This window comes from Nannobrachium achirus, assembly GCF_963921795.1.
Source record: "Nannobrachium achirus genome assembly, chromosome: 16".
NCBI classification, from domain to species: domain Eukaryota; kingdom Metazoa; phylum Chordata; class Actinopteri; order Myctophiformes; family Myctophidae; genus Nannobrachium; species Nannobrachium achirus.
This window is the reverse complement of record NC_137823.1, coordinates 37,176,466-37,194,331: the sequence shown is the minus strand read 5'-3', so window position 1 is coordinate 37,194,331 and position 17,866 is coordinate 37,176,466. Positions and strand designations below refer to the sequence as shown.

The window sequence follows — 17,866 nt, the reverse complement described above, 5'->3', positions numbered from 1 at the left end:
ATAGACATTACTTCGTTTGACCAAGTCATAGTTCACAGTTTTATTTTAATTTGTTTTTAAACTTGTTTGTACTTTTTTTTCCCCCCAACCAGGAAGCACTTGGTCATAAAAGTAAATGATAAAATTAACAATAGTTCACCATATCCTTGCAGCCAGTGGCCTTTTTTTTCCTTTCTTTTATATTCTTTTCTTCACATGATCACAAATACAGTTTGTGTTACTTTTTGTTCCTAAGATTGCAATATCCAAAGAACAGTGTTATTTCCATCTTATCACAGGCCGAGTTTGTCTTTTTTCGGTCACTGATTCCACAAAGCCGAAAAGAATAAAATCATTTAAAAAAAATTGGTGTCTGTGTCAAATAATGAGAAATACATTTTTGAGTGTGCTTTGTAACAAAACAAAACCCAAGGAAAGCAAAATGAGTGATATAAAATACAAAAGTGCAATAATTAATACCGTATTAATATCATTCTCATTACCGTTTCATTATTACCATTGTACTCACTAAGCTACAGTACTACTACTCATATTCACATCATTACAAAGACGGATCATAAAAATGATAATGATACTGAAAATGATAGTAATAGCACAAAAAAAATTTAACAAAAATAACTTGCATTTGTGTCCGTTTTCTTTTGACCACTTAAGCCCTGTTTTCAAAACCCTTTTTTTTTCTTTTTTGAAAACTTGAGAAACAACCGATCTACAGTAGCTCAACGGGTCGCATCATAACAAGTAAGCATGTAGATTTGACATTTTCTTTTATAAAGGGATTTTTTGTTTGTTTTTAAGTTTTTTGGAAAATCTTTCAAAAAGTTTCGGCTAGAATGAGTAATGACATGACCAAAATCCAAACTCCAGGGTTAACGTGGTTATGCCGAGGACGACAGAGGGGCAAACTGGGCTATAACGGACAGACAGACATAAGACATCAGCGTAATCGGTACTAGAGAGAGCGCCAACGTCCCTCATCCGTGCCTTTACTTTCCTAACGTAAAACCTCAACCAAACGTTCAAAAAGACATTGGATGATGGTGTGGTGTCACTGCAACGCTGGCTTGCCCCCCACGTTGCTTCGACACCACAGCTACACAGAACCAACAGATGTCACAGTTTGGGCCCCTGTTCCTGGCTCTCGTCCACGGGGCCTCGGCAGCAGCTGCAGGGGGAGGGGGGGAGGGTGTGTGTGACGGCTCCAAAAAAGGTGGGTCACGCTGGGGAGTGGTTCTGGGAGATTATGTCGTGCTAACTCTACTGAGTTCATGTCTAATGGCTGCAAGAGAGAAAACACAGGCATCAAGTTAATAGTTGCGACCGTCAGGGAGCAGTTTACTATGAAAACCTCCACCGGCCGTCCGTCCGTCCGTCCGTCGGTCGGTCGGTCACACGTCACACGTCACACCTTTGCCCTGCTCATATCTCCGCATCAGTATATAGGGCTTGTTTGTTTATTGTATGACATCACGCCACATCATCAGCTGTGGACTCTGTGATGTCATCGTATCGCATCAGTATATAGGGCTTGTTTGTTTATTGTATGACATCACGCCACATCATCAGCTGTGGACTCTGTGATGTCATCGTATCTCCATATATGGCCATCTCCGTATATGGAGATATAAGTCGTCCATGCCCAAGTATGGGCTGGTGAGGTCAGACTTTGTGTGATGCGTAGGTTATCTCCATATATGGAGATTCAACATTCCAGGCAATGCTCTCTTCCCTGATGAGAATTGCCCCTTTATATAGGGCTTGTTTGTGTATTGTATGACATCACGCCACATCATCAGCTGTGGACTCTGTGATGTCATCGTATCTCCATATATGGCCATCTCCGTATATGGAGATATAAGTCGTCCATGCCCAAGTATGGGCTGGTGAGGTCAGACTTTGTGTGATGCGTAGGTTATCTCCATATATGGAGATTCAACATTCCAGGTGTAACTATGGCTACCCGTATGACGTGAGAGGTGGAGGTTGTGATATTTGTGGAGATAAGCGACCAACGGTCGCTTATCTCCCGATTAGGGAGTCTTACTGGTGCTAATAGTCTGGTGACTGCATAAGGTAACAAAACGATGACATTCTGTGACATTCAATGTATGTAGGGTTCAATCAATGTGTCAAATAGGAGAGGGACATTTGTTTAACTACGTAAGCCTATCTACCGCTCTGTTATCGAAAACAGCCGATCTGCAAACTGACAACACATAGCACCACAATGCGTTGTCAGCATAGATAGGCTATTCCCGTTTCCGTTTACTTTTCATTTTGAAAGTTTTGCCTAAAATTGCGATATCTCATGAACTTTCACTGTCACCAACATAAATGTTCTTGCATAGCAAAACAAACATTTCTCTATATGTCTCTAATGCCATCTAGTGGTTCCAACATTACATGACTCCTAATGATGTTCTCCATAGTACATCAACATTGCTGCCATATTGGCAGGGTACCTGAGAATAAAACTTGTTTTGATCATAATCATTACTGTTACGATCTATGTACAGTGTTATCTGGTATGAAAACATTTTTTAGTTTAACCAATTATTCTATATCATGAAATAACTACACGTCTGACATTTGTAACAAACTAAACTGCTTCAACCCTAACCTTAGAGAATTCAGTGAGTTATGATAGTTTTAATGTGGAGAGACCTGCTTCCTATATGGCAACCACATTGACACACCGCTCCATTGAACAGCAGCGACCAATGAGGAATCTATATATATACTATATATGATATCTACTGTAGACAGATTGAACAGAAGCCCATTCAGTCTTTGACAGAAACATACCATCAATGATCTCGTCCTTCACTTTGTGCAACTCGCGGACAACCTCTTCCAAGATTTCCTGGTTAAAAGAAACCGAAATAGAAAGTTATTCTTCATAGTGCTCCAAACATAGACCATTGTGTACTGTTGAATGGTCATCGTGAACCTAACTTTTTCACGAGCTGTGGAAAGTCAATTCACAATTTTATAATTTTTGTCATCAAGTAGCTCCTCTATCACAGAAAAGCCAAAATTGTAATTTCAAATTATCTACGGTCAAATACTGACAGTACTGACACTTATCATTCCACATTTCTTTTACCTGTTTCATTCTATCGAGGTCTAAGGCGTCTGTGTCACTACCACTCCCTGCCGGCCGTACCCTGCAAAACAAAACATATTCAGTGAGATTAATGCCTAGTACTAGAGACGCCTCAGGGCGACAAGCAAGGTCACGCCATGTCTTGGCCATCTGACCAGTGATGTATATATTATGTGAAAGTCCTATGACGTCTATGACATCTGACATCATACATACAATCTCTTTTATGCCCATTGCCCATACATGGAGATCCCTGTCTGTATAACCAGCCACACAGATATGGGCTGTCTTGTACATCTGTCTTGGCCATATATGGATTCTGTTAGTGTGGTATGTGGCCAATGTGGCCTCCATATATGGGCATTCCCATATGAAGTCCTGTTATATGGGCTTAATATTGATGAAATCAGGGATCTCCATGTATGGGCATAAAAGGGATTATGTTAGTGTGGTTCCCCTGACATCACAATGAAGTCAGAGTGTGGTGTCAGAACGGAAACCCATTCTGTTAGAGTGGTTCCCCTGACATCACAGTGATGTGCCAGGGGAACCACAGTGTCAGGCGTTATAGACAGAGATACATACGGACAAGCTGTGACTGTTCACATACTAAACAGTGACCTACGGTCGCAATTACTATCCTGCAAAACAAAACAAATGACTATTATTTCAGTCTGTCAGTGTAGTGAAGGAGTAGAGATGCTTCAACTCACCTGGAAGCCAGCGATGACCTCTCTGCTGAGTTGGCCCGATCCCACGGCTTCTTGGCTCCATCTGGACGACAGATAGCATCAAATGAGATCAAATACGATAGGATGAGAAATCTTTATTCCCGGGACGGAAATTCAGGTGTCATATAGCAGCGACAGAAACAAAAGGAGAGGAGAGGATGATGAAAAGTAGCATGGACAGGATCTAGTTAGATTGACAGCCCGACAGACAGACATACGATAGATTGTGGTTCTCAACCTTTCAATCGTATTTAGGCAGGGTGTTTAACTGTACTTGTACTGTACTACATTTCAATTGTATTGACTATACTTGTACTGTTCTCCATTTTTGTCTAATAAAATAATCAATCAATCAAAAAAAGTCAACCCCACCCTACGAGCACTAAGAATTACATTTTGGTTCTATTGTGAAAATTGAGAAAATAGCAGATCTACACGCTTACAACGCCTCGCAATGTGGATCGTCTATTTTCACAATTTGACAATTTGGCCAGTGTTTAATTTGTAATTTTAGAGGTATTAAAAAGTCCTTAAATTGTCACTTTAAAATGTGCAGATACCCTCAATACACTTAAACTTTATGTTGGTTTATTTACTGTTGAGTGAAAAAACAATGTTTCATATTAAGCTAATCATCTGGGGACCCTCCAAAATAATTTGGGGATCCCCCTGGACCCACAGGTTGAGAACCACTGGTGTAGATAGCTAACCTCTTGAACCCCATTGCCCCCGCCGGCGGGGGCAAAAGGTGTTGACCTCTGAACAGCTGTCAATAAATGTCAATAAATCAAACTACAATTTCTTTGTTGATTATTGTTACAGTGGGCCTACAGCATAGTAATCAGCTGCCATTGTACTTTTCATGCATACATTACTCATATTACAGTATTATTACAACTTATTGTTACTCCTTTTTATCATTTTTCACCCTATACTTTAACATTACTAATACTAGTCCTTACCCGTTCAAGGATATGAGCTCCGAAATGAAGTGCAGTGTGTGGGTTATGGGGTGTGCACTGTGCACACAGTATATGAGGGATGGAAAGTAACTTTAACTGGTGCTTGCATGATAATATGTAGGAGCATCAATGTAAGAAATACCCGTTTCGTTTAATGGCTACAGAGATACTGTGTACCGATCTGCATGATTTTTGGACAACATCTGTAAACCCCCCCCCCCCCCCCCCCCCCCCCCCCCGCCTACACACACACACACACACACACACACAGATCTGGTTAAACATTTTGCCTCATGCTAGATGCAGAATAGATATGCCTCATGCTAGATGCAGAATAGATAGTAGATACACCATTAAAATGCTAATATGCAGCATATGATTTGTGAAAGTGACAAACGGGCTTCACAGTTATGTTAGGTGTGTTCATATGCTAATTGCGATTTCAGATCAATTGCTCCAGCCACTGAGGAGAAACGCTGTGACAGACACTCAGACAGACACTCACTCAGACAGACATTCGGAAAATTATAGTATAGATTACAGCACTACTCTCACTAAAACATCTGTAGAGTTTACATAGTTTGGAATATATTCATACAATTTTGCCCATCAATTGATGACACCTTGGTGAACAATTTCTCTATTCACTATATATGTTTTCAATGAGGTCTTGAGGCTCATTCACTAGTCAGAAGGCAAAATTTCCATAGGCGGAGGTCTTATTCAATCATCTTTTCCTAGGTAAATGATCACAGCAGGACAATTTGGTAAGAGAAATGTGATGTATTACAATGCATTTGTGAATTTTCAGGGGTTAGCTGTCATTTGGTGGGTCAAGAGTAGCCACAATCATTGTAGTTTTGTGTCCACAACTGTCCCAATTTGGGTATACATTTTAGGCGGATTTTTCCCCTGGACCCTAAATAGACGCATTGCGTTTTTTGCAGTGGGCTCACCTATGGAGTTGTGTCCACTGCGGGTGCTGGGTGATGGAGAGTTTGGGTCATCCTGCAAGAGGATGAGGAGAACAAGCAATCATCATCAAATCAGTGACAATCTAGGGCTGAAACAGTTAATCAAACTAATTGAATCAATTATAATAAATAATCTATGCTTAATAATTTATTCCTATTTCGGGCATGACATTACAGACAAAAGGTTTCAAAATCCTTTAAAGGAAATTCCAAAATTGTGAAAATATCTGATCTGCAGCCGATCGTGCTATTTTCTTTTTCTTTTTTCTCTTCTTTTTTTTGCATAAGACTATTGTAAGACAAAGTATAAAATAACACTCGGTGGTTAATTGATTTGTTGATGTATTAAAACAATTACAAATATAGATGTGCTTCTAAAAAAACACGATATTTGTAATTTGTAATAAGAAAAGTACATAAAATAATGGAAAGTTGCAGTCCAAATCACATCACATTGAGTTTAACACATGAGAGGTCTGCATGGCATCACTTACATTTTGGCTGTCTTCTGGTCTCTCGGAAGCCGCTTTCCTTCTGGGGGCAAGAAGAAGCCTTAAGTCTCTACCAAACTGTCAAGTCATTCAGCCTTGTCGTATCTTATCGTTGCTGTCGAGCAGAAACCTCTTATCTCCATATTTTAACTGTTTTTGTAAATTATTGCCCTACTAGATCATACTATTACTACAGCGTCACAAACAAGTATCCAAAGTAGCAGATAAGGTCGATACACAGCTCGAAGCTACACATTTTGAGCTTGTAGATCTGCTACTTTGTTACATATCAGGATTTAAATGAAAAAATTGCAAGTTTTGGACTGAGGTTTCAACCTGACAGAGACGATATTCATCACATACCCAGTCAGTGACCTATCTTCCCTAGGGATAATATTGTTTATCGTTTATTACAGGATCCCCATTAGAGACACATGAATGAGCCTCTGTCTTCCTGGGGTCCTGAACAAAGCAAATACAATAAAAAAGACATGTTATATTATAATATTATACAGGGACGTGCTGGCCATTGGGGAAAAGCGGGACAACTCCCGAACGGCCGGTCCAGGCCGGCCATTACGAAAAAGATTCAAATAAAATGTCGGCCTTTGTTACATTTTGGGGGCTGGGCGGCCAACAAAGTAAATCGTCACTGTCGGGCAGAAGTTTCAAATTTGTAAATTTTTTCGCAAAGCAAAGCCCTGCTTCATCATTCAAGGCCGTCGCACAAAAGTAGTGAAAACAGCAGATCTACAAGCACACAACGCCTCGCGGTGCGAGGCGTTGTGTGCTTGTAGATCGGCTGTTTTCACTAGTTTAGATCATTTTTAAAATGATAAATACAAAACAAACGGTTTTGGACATACAAGGTTTCCACCCGACAACGACAAAATATAACTCATGTAATTGGCCCACTGGCTTGTCACTTTGTCACAAATCTTTGAGTAGCAGCAGTGCTATAGAGAGAGATCTCTCTCTCTATAGCGCGCAATGAGGGCCTCTCCAACTCTTTTTCCCAGGCTGAATCAGGGGCCCAGCATGTCCCTGATATTATATATATATATATTATATATATTATATAAACAACAATTAAAAAAAAATGCATGTATGGATGTATGACTGGATGCGCCGACCTTCGTGCCAACAGAGCGTTCATCTCTTCCATGAGTCCTCCACTAGCACCTCCACTGGTCCGGTTGGCTTCATTCTTTGTGCCTGAAGAGCTGTCCTCAGACTGTGAGGAGAGGAGAGGAGGCAAGGACATTTTATTTGTATAGCACATAGGGATGGGACAATATGAAAATTTCATATCACAATTATTGTGACCAAAGAAATCGTGATTTCCGATATTATCGCGATAATCAAAATATCCCCAACATCCATTATCCTGGGGCGGAACATTTGCCAAATAATAGCAGATCTACAAGCTCACAACGTTGTGAGCTTGTAGATCGGCTATTTTTTGGCAAAGAGATTTGGTAGAGAGTGAGAAAAATTATAAGTATATAGCTCAGGGGTAGAGAAACCGTTATTAGAGCACGAAGGGTTCCCGAAGGGTTCCCAGTTCGAATCCGGGCACCCCCTGAGTTAATGTCGAAGAGTCCTTGAGCAAGACTCTTAACCCCTAATTGCTCCCGGTGAGTAGGTTGGGGCCTTGCATGGTTTCCTCCGCCACCGGTGTGTGAATGGGTGAATGTAATGCACAATCTATGTAAAGGCCTTGGATAAAAGCGCTATATAAACGCACCATTTACCAAGTATGTTTTACCAATAGAAGGTTTAAATGGTACCGGATATGCAGCTCGGCAAATAAAAAGTGAATTGATCCCAGTGCATGAAGGAGGACAATTTCACGATAAATTAAATCTCCACAATACGATCATCGTGTTTTTTATCACAATAAACGATACTATCGCTTATTGTCCCATCCCTAAAAGCACATTTCAACAACAAGACAATTCAATGTGCTTCACACAGAACATCAAGCAAAGGAAACATAATTATACAATGATGACATAAGTATGCATGAAACAAAAGAAGTAAAAATAACTTGTACAATTGCAGTGCAGAAGGGAGGGGAGAGGATGAAACAAGATGATGTGAAGGGAGAGTAGAGGAGACATGAGAGGAGATAGGAGACTACCGGAACAGAGATGAGAAGAAAGGAAAGGAGATGAGTATATAGGATAATATGGAGCTTTGGTGATTAGGAATCATCCTTCCCTCAGGCTCTTATGAAATCATAATGTAGGCTATATATATATATATCCGACATGGTGTGCATTTCATCTCATCATCGTCCTGTCTTATTAGGCAGCCTAATAAGCGGATTCCCAACACTTAGAAGCTAATGAGCTGAATCTACGTTAACGTCTAACTCATCACAGAGGAACGAAGCACAACTAGGCTACTTCAAAATGGAAAGTAACTAACTACATTTACTCAAGTGCTGTGGGCTACTCAACTACAACCTTTCGGGGTAGTTTTTCCATGTTGTATTAATTTATACTTTATTCTAGAATAGAATCATTTCAATATATGATTTTTTATACTTTTGAAATAAAACACTCATGCAATTGCTGCAAATTACATTGTTTTTCTTTTCTTTTTGGATACAATTTGTGTTTACTTGTGCTTATGTAGTTTTGTAGTTTTTCCCTAATAAAAAAACCTTTTGACATGAACATTGGCCAAAAATAGCAGATCTACAAGCTGATAGATCTGCAGCTATATTTTCATCCATGCCTTACCCCTTATCCCTATACGTCTTTGCCTTTCTTTTACTATTTTGAAAAACTTTTTAAAATACTTAAAATAGCCGATCTACAATGCTTTTCAAAATAGTAAAAAAAAAAGGCAAAGAAGTTTAGGGAAAAGGGGTGGAGGCATGGACGAAAATAGGGCCCTTGGTGTAGAGAGGGAAGGGAATAAAGCGGATCTATAGCTTTAAGTGGTAGTTTAAAAAAAAGTCATATCTCACTCTTCCAACACGCCGTAGCTTGGCTCCGGCGATCATGGCGGCGAGTCCCGTGGCGGCCTGGGGCGGCTCGTCGCCGACTCCTCCTCCTCCGCCCATGGGGAGGGGAGGGGGGAGAGGAGGCGGGGGCGCCGCGGCCGAGGGCGGAGGGGGCCCGGGGGGCGGAGGAGGGGGCGGGGGGCCCCCGCACATGTTCATGTTCATGGGCGGAGGCATGACGGGGGCCGCCACCGACAGCACGGCGGGGTGTCCCTGGAAAGGAGAACCTGCGGGGAGGAGGCAAGGTTATTAGAGTTAACCAAAAACTACTGAAGTAAGTAAAGTAAGTAAACTAACAACAACAACAACAAAACATTTTTTATTTGCATAATATCATTTCTGTCGGGCAGAAACCTATTTTCGTAAATTAATGACCTACTTGATCACATAGACAATAGACATCAAGGGGGCTTGAGCCCCTGCACTTTTATCCATCTGTAAAAAAGTGCCCTCTCCAGACCATGAATGCAGTTTTCACTATGGTGAAAGAAATGCAAATGCCCTCTTTCCATGCCATGCCTGAAGGCAGCATTCAAGAGAATTCATTTGTCCAAACTCTCCTGAACTTGAATGCAGCATCTTATGTTGAAAGAATTGCCCTGTCTGTGTAAAAATCAAGCATCGAAAATAGCCGACTGAAACGCGTTGTGAGCTTGGAGGTTGGCTTTTTAGAAATTTCAGCCCCTGCCTCTCTAACATTCTCTGCACGTCCCTGCATATTACAGCGTCACACACAATTATCAAAAGTAGCAGAACTGCAACTGACGCGTTTCGAGCTTGTAGATCTGCTACTTTTGATGTCTTTGAGTTTGAAACCTGAGAGGTAACAGTTTTGGACATATGAGGTTTCCACCCGAAAGAGACATTATACTGATATACGATATACATGCAACAAGTATTAAAACTCTAGGAAAAGAAAATTGTGAATAAATGTTGTTTTGTCCAATCTGACTGATAAAGTACAGTATGTACAACGAATGTACAATATAACTCTCCCTGCTCTTCAATCGAGACATTTAGATCCTGTGTCTAGGATGGACACAACCTTTTAGATAACAGAGCTGTAAAACCGCATCCTCGGCGGCTATGCTGTACCTGAGTTGGAAGACCGTCGCTCCCGTTCCATGTGGGCTTGTATCTGCTGCTGCTGTTCCATCATCTGCCTGCAGAGACACCAGCAAACACTGTCAGTCACCTAAAACTAGAACTACTGTACACAACCCCCAGCAAACACTGTCGGTTACCTAACAGTAGAACTACAAACACCACCTTCACGTACGTTATCATCATACTACAATCACTACAAGTGTCTGTCGGTCGGTCGGTCACTCTGGCTGTCTGTCAGTCTACCTGTCTGTTTGTCTGTGAGTGGCCTGGTCAGTCGGTCAGTCAGTCTGTAGGTCTGCTGGTCAGCCAGCAGTCGGTCCATCAGTCAGTCATTCAAAAAAGTGTACATAAAGTGTTAAAATTATGTTATTATGTGGTGAAGTGGGTGGTGAACGAGCTGAAGTTAGCCACACCCACAGTGTTGTTGAATGGTAAAAAGGGGGAGGGGGTGATATTATGATGTCATTATATGAGTGTATTTCAGTTGGGCCTTTTGACTCAGAGGCTTTCAGCTTTCAGGAAGTAACCAAAATACACAGGGAAGACATATTTGCACATTACCATACCTGGGGGATTATTAGAGTAATGTTTAACTCCATAGACACAAACAAAACAGAGAAAGTACAAAACTATGGTAGCACCTCTGGCACAAACTCTTTTCAGATGTGGGGTTCGTGGCCAGATACATATTGATTTGGGGCTCCTTAATTGACATCCAAAAGTTTGAGAATCACTCAAAAAGATCCTCTGAAATGGACCAACCACAGTAGGCAGCTACCTGTGTGGATTAATAAAAAATCACAGCCCTCCTTCGCCCTCTCGCGCCACACGTGTATCTCTGATGTGAGAAGCACATGTCACAATCCAGGCTTAGAGAGACAAGGGTTCAAACTCAGCGGAGAGGAAGTGGAATTTTCCAGATGCTTCAATGTCGGAGCAGAGATGTGCAAAGTCAGCACCACCCGCCACACAGCAGTGCAGTACTATGCACCTGCCACTGGAGGGGGCTCTGTGCTTACGTGTGTACACACATTCACATGGTTGTCCAGTGGTTCTCAACCTTTGACATTTTATTTCACAGATCCCCCATAATTCTGACAGACAGTATACAAATGGAACCAAATGGACCCGTTGCGGTTCATTTGGTTTTTGATTCTGACAGCTTATTTCCCCCACACATTTCCTATGGTCTGCTGGGACATTTCCCATGGAAATGTAAAGATTTACCAGTCTGTTGAGAAATGTGAGAAAAGGTTTCCACACGTTTCTTGTTTCCCTACTGTACATTTACAGTGATTGGGACACACAGACCCCACACAACCAAATGGACCCTTGTCCGTCCATTTGGTTCCATTTGTGAACACGGCGGTTTTCATAGTTAACTGCATAGTTAACTGCAATAAATGGTTTGACAAACATTTATTGCAGTTAACTATGAAAACCGCCGCATCTTGTACGTATCTTCTCCGTGACTTGTCCGTGAGTAACACCTCAATGTATATAGCTAACCTATGACATCACATTGTTGTGACATCACATTGTGACATCACATTCCGTCCTTGTCCCTTGTATACCCATATATGGAGATCCCTGATGTCATCAATATTAAGCCCATATCTTAGAAAGCCCGGACATATTGTGTGAGTCTCATGTGGTCTATAACATAAGACACTATGATGTCAGATGTCAGTCATATCCATATTTGGGGAAATATTTTGTCCAATTTAAACAACCAACCGCAACTCAAATCACACTTGCAAATGAATTCCGTCCTGTGTGAATTCCATCCTGTGTGAATTCCGTCCTGCGCGACCTTGCAAGCAGACCCTCGTCCTTCACAATCACACAGTGATAATGCTTTGCATGATAGCAGGACAGATCAGAGCGTAGTCTATGACAGACAGAGAGGATCAGAGGGAAGTATATCACCATCATATCTGTCCCTGTGTAAGCCCTGCATGGCTTTTGGAATGGGGACGGACTGAACAGATTGAAACGGGGGGGAAAAAACTAAAAAAACTAAAAACGGACAACAAAGCCTAGTTGTGTCAGTCTCTGTTTAGGCAAGGGACAGTGAGACAGAAGGAAAGTAAGGGGGCGAGGGAGCAGTGGTGGAATAAGTACTCCCATTTTTTACTTAAGTAAAAGTATCAATACTGCAATATAGAAATACTGTGTTCGGAAATAATAGTCCGGAATTCAACAAGTACTTTAGTAAAAGTATGAAAGTATTGTCATCAAAATGTACTTAAAGTACCAAAAGTAAAAGTCCAAAAAGCCGATCTACAAGCTCCAGCTACGAGCTTGTAGATCGGCTATTTTCAAACAGCCTAGGAATAAAATAGGGCTAAAGTGGTTTATGTATGTTCTATAATATTATAATGTACAGTATATCTGCAAAGTAACTAGTAAAGTTTTCAAATAATTCTAGTGGAGTAAAAGTGCCATATTTGGATCCGAGATGTTGGTATTGGAAATTGGAAATACTCAAGTAAAGAACAGTACAAGTAAATTACAGTACTTAAGTATATGTACTTAGCTACTTTACAGAAACAGAGAGAGTGAGGGGGAGAGAGAGACAGGAAGGGAGGGAGAGAGAGAGTATAACAGTGGGAAAATAAAACAGCACAAAAGCTTGTAGATTATACTGGGTCACCAAAAGGGCCTAAGGCATAATCTCACTGAACATCCATTATCAAGCTGACTGGAATCTGCCACCATGACTTAGCAAGAATAATGTAGCTCTTATGTTCTTTTTTAAGGCTTTTGTGGTGCTGCCTCCTACGTACGTGCTGGCCTGTTTGTAGATGTTCAAACTCAACCGTCTTTTTTTGTATGCATCATCCACCCCTAGGGTGACAGATACATCTTCAATCTGACATTTTATAAGAGAGGAGAGGAGAGGAGAGGAGAGGAGAGGAGAGGAGAGGAGAGGAGAGGAGAGGAGAGGAGAGATAGTATCAAATAAAAGAGGTTGCTGAGGGCATCTTGATGGAGCTAATGCTGTCTCTTTCTCTACTCCCCCATCCCCCCACCCCATTAAAATGTAAATGCTATCAGTCTTGAATTTTTCACCAACCGTCAAACAGCGAATGCCAGAACATCTCTAAAAATAGCCGAACAACCATTATCTTTCCTAACGTGAATTCCTGTCACTTTGAGGCTTTGGATGATGTATCCATCTGGGAACCCATTCGGTAAAAGAAAAAGGGGAAAATGTGTTTCATTTGCCCCTTTGTTTTTCTCTTCTGGGGGCATCACCTCCTTTTCTGTGCAAAAACCGGTCTGCTGTTAGCAGAATCTGTCTTTTTTACTTTCCTCCTAATGCGATTATGCGAATCTGAATATTCTTACGCCTATCCATGATCACTTCAAGGGGAAAGGACTTCAGCCTACTTTTAAGAGTTTCACATCATGTATTTTACCTTGCTCTCTGAGCTTCAATCTCATCTGTGGTTGGTCCATTCTGGACCTGGCGCTGGACAGCTGGACCTATAGAGCGAGAGAGAGAGAGAGAGAGAGAGAGAGAGAGAGAGAGAGAGAGAGAGAGAGAGAGAGAGAGAGACACACAGAGAGACAGAGAGACAGAGAGAGAGAGAGAGAGAGAGGTTATTTGACAAGTGAGGCTGAGATGGAAATGCACTTCCTGTTTACCACAGCTATTGATCCGCAACCTTGGTGTCCAGTGGTGGAAAAAGTACTCACATACCGGTATTTTACTTAAGTAAAAGTATCAATACTGTAATATAGAAATTCTGTTACAAGTAAAAGTCTGGAATTCAAAATGTATTTGAGTAAAAGTATGAAAGTGTTGGCATCAAAATGTACTTGAACCAAAAGTAAAAGTACAAAATGTTTGAAAATAGAAAAAGTGGTTTAAGTATGTTTTATGATATTATAATTTATACATCCAAAGTAACTAGTAACTAAAGTTTTCAAATAAATGTAGTGGAGTAAAAAGTACACTATTTGGATCCGAGATGTAGTGGAGTAGACGTAAAAGTATAGGAAATTGGAAATACTCAAGTAAAGTACAAACACCTCAAAATTGTACTTAAGTACAGTACTTACAGTAAGTAAATCTACTTAGTTACTTTACACCAACCACTGTTGGTGTCATCCTGGAACCCACCCTCCTCTACCAGTCCTGTGTCAACCAGACCATTAAACTGCCCTTTTCCACTTTCACAACATGCCCATCAACATGCCCGCCTTCGTCCCAGCCTATCACACACTGCTGCTGAGACACTCATTCATGCCTTCATCACATCCAGACAACAGCCTCCTATTGCAGTACAGAGTACAGGGTCAACCTTCACTGGCTCCCAGTCAAACACAGAATAGATTTCAAGATACTGATTACCACCTACAAGGCCCTCAACAAACCAGACTCCGCGCTACCTTTCTGAACTCCTCCAACGCCACCCTCACTCAGGTCGGGTGATGCCAACCTCCCTGACATCCACAAGATGAAGAAACCAACCTGGGGTGACAGGGCCTTCTCGGACTTGCATGCCCCTTCCTAATCCTAATTCCCCTTTTCCACCTTTTATTTCTATAGTTTTTAGAGTATTGGTTGAGCTTCACATGACATTTAGCACGCTGCAGAATACAGTCACGAGCGAGCCCACACTGTTTCGTAGGAACGGTATTTGTAGTTATTATTGTTATTGTGGGCTCGCCTGAAAGGCGAGAACACAATGTTATCCTCATTATTTATAGAGTGAGTTCCGCCGCATATTTCCGCCGCATATTTCTGACGCATATTTGTGCCGCAGACAGTACAAAGGCAGGGCCCTTAGCCAATGAGGCTCAATTGGTGGAAAAGAAATCTGGGAAAGTCTTCAATCAAGTGTTAGCTGGAGTATTGGTTGAGCTTCACTTGACAGTTAGCACGCTGTGTAGAATATAGTCACGAGCGAGCCCACACTGTTTCGTAGGAACAGTATTTCTAGTTATTACTTGAATCCCTATAAGCATCCCTAGTCTGGTGGGGAACGTTGGGGTTGGCGTTGTGAGCTTCTGGATTTATTAGGCTGTGTTTTGGCTGACGTTCCCCCCAGGATATATGGATGCTAGCTGGGGTTCAAGTGGTGCTTCAGAAGCAGGCAGAGTGTATCGTTCATCAGACCTGAGCTGTCTGCTCACGTTACTACAGTGGTCTGCTGCAAGACATATGACCCTCCACTGAATTCACACTGGCTGAGTTCAACTAGGATAATGTCTCATACACACGCACGCATGCACGTGCATACAGGCAGGCAGGCAGGCACACACACACATACAGTACGTGTCTCACACCCAGTGTCACCTTATATCTTTCTCCTATGGTATAAGACTTTGGCCTGCTCACCCTCCACCTGCAGACCAGCTGCCACATCAAATGCAAACTCTCGTGCACGCACACATGCACGCACAGCTGTGCTGTAGGCCTATCTGTGGTGACATGCCAGTAGCACAACTGGTAAGTATTATGATAACTACAAGCAGACGTGACTCTCTCTCTCTCTCTCTCTCTCTCTCTCTCTCTCTCTCTGTGTGTGTGTGTGTGTGTGTGTGTGTGTGTGTGTGTGTGTGTGTGTGTGTGTGTGTGTGTGTGTGTGTGTGTGTGTGCGTGCGTGTGTGCGCGCATGTGTGCGCGCGTGCATGAGAGAGAGAGAGAGAGAGAGAGAGAGAGAGAAAGTGTCTGCTATATATTTGTAACGCTGTCAGCGAGCAGACGTCTCCTAATTGGAAGCAGTATTACATTTGTTTTATTTAAGTAAAAGTATATAACACAATGTATAAATACTCTGTTACAGGGTAAATAACTGTATTCAACATTTTACTTGATTAAAAGTACAACTGCATTGCCATCAAAATATTGTCTCTGACTCATGTCCAAAACTGTTACCTTTCAGGATTCAAATTAAAACATAGTAAAAGCAGTAGATCTACAAGCTAAAACACTAAACAAAATAGGAGATCTACTGTACTAGTTCAGTGGTTCTCATCCTGTGGATCGGCGCCCCCAGAGTGGTCCCCAAATTATTTTGGGGGGTCCCCAGATGTTTAACTTAATGTGAGACATTGTTTTCTCACTCAACAGTGAACAAACCAGCATAAAGTTTAAGTGTATAGAGGGTATCTGCATATTTCTAAAGTGACAATTTGAGCACTTTTTAATACCGGTACCCGCCAAATTGTCAAATATTAGAGGCAGAAATTGTGAATATGTGCTCACACCTCTGCTATTTTCACAATAGAACCGTGTTATACAAAATGTAATGCCTAAACTCTTAGTGCTCGTCAGGGTGGGGGGTCCCCAGTTAAAATATGATTATTTCGGGGGTCGCGGCCTGAAAAGGTTGAGAACCACTGGTATAAAGTAACTAAATACATTTACTCAAGGGGTCCTTGCGGAACACTCTCCTGAAAATGCTTTGCGCCAGGGAGTAGATTTGTGTTAAAAAAAAATCTAAGTTAATCAAGATTCTTCAAAAATAGCAGATGTACAAGCTCAAGTGATGCGCTGTGAGCTTGTATATCTGCTATTTTTGAATAGCCAACATTATAAGATATGGATAAAGGGGTTCAAATGATGTCCTGTTCGTTTTGTCAGAGCTGCAACAAAATTCTGAACTGAAACTAAATACCACCAACCTGGTAGTGTGGCAATAAAAGTATCTTGTATCTTGTTGTGATGCTGTATTAACAAATGTAGCTACGGATCCCCTGGAACCCTCCCAAAGACACCTCCTGAGGGTCCCCAGACCCTACTTTGAGAACCACTGCTGGTAGCTACTGTATAAGGCTCAGAGAACTAACACGGGTTCTCTCTCAGCTGTTTTGTTTGGGTCCCTGCCCTGTTTTCATTTATACATTCACACACACGCATACACCACACCCCATTCATCCATACACACACAGCACTCTACTGATACCTACCATTATTCACACATTGTTGTTTTTGGTTTTAAATTAAATGTATTTGTGGACTCCCACTTTGGCACTACACTACTGTACTAAATTAACTGTCCAGATTGTTCCATCCAGTCTTGGGGATTTGGACTGTAACAACTTGTCACAAGTACACTTCTCTAACACCCAAAGGCTTAGAGACCCCCACAGACTACTCCACCCAATGGAATCTGTGTGGACCCCCAGGGGTCCTTGGAAGTTGTTCCGGATGGTTTCATTCTCCATCGGCTTTGGCTAGCGTCATTAGCAAATAAATAGCAAACAGCAAGCTACAGTAAAAGGTTGAAAGAAACTGACTTGACTAACATCTATACTATAATTTTGCGAATGTCTGTCTGAGTGAGTGTCTGTATGAAACAGCGTTTCTCCTCGGTGGCTGGAGCAATTGATCTGAAATCGCATCACCATCAGCATATGAACACACCTGACATAACTGTGAAGCCCGTTTGTCACTTTCACAAACCGTATGCTGTATAATAGCATTTTAATGGTGTATCTATATCTATTTAGCCTACAGTA

General features: G+C 41.6%; 1 protein-coding gene across 1 annotated transcript in view; it reads right to left on the bottom strand.

Moving 5' to 3' along the window:
- Positions 1–1,241: 1,241 nt before the first annotated feature.
- Positions 1,242–17,866, bottom strand: part of evlb (Enah/Vasp-like b) — a gene marked incomplete at both ends in the record, with an annotated part of 68,873 nt that continues 52,248 nt past the window's right edge. Inside the window, 10 exons of the mRNA XM_080744005.1 lie at positions 1,242–1,279; positions 2,806–2,863; positions 3,107–3,167; positions 3,820–3,880; positions 5,756–5,807; positions 6,268–6,307; positions 7,398–7,498; positions 9,245–9,507; positions 10,376–10,443; positions 13,813–13,879. Of these exons, the coding sequence (XP_080600131.1) occupies positions 1,242–1,279; positions 2,806–2,863; positions 3,107–3,167; positions 3,820–3,880; positions 5,756–5,807; positions 6,268–6,307; positions 7,398–7,498; positions 9,245–9,507; positions 10,376–10,443; positions 13,813–13,879 (809 nt within the window). The remainder of the gene's footprint in view (positions 1,280–2,805; positions 2,864–3,106; positions 3,168–3,819; positions 3,881–5,755; positions 5,808–6,267; positions 6,308–7,397; positions 7,499–9,244; positions 9,508–10,375; positions 10,444–13,812; positions 13,880–17,866) is intronic.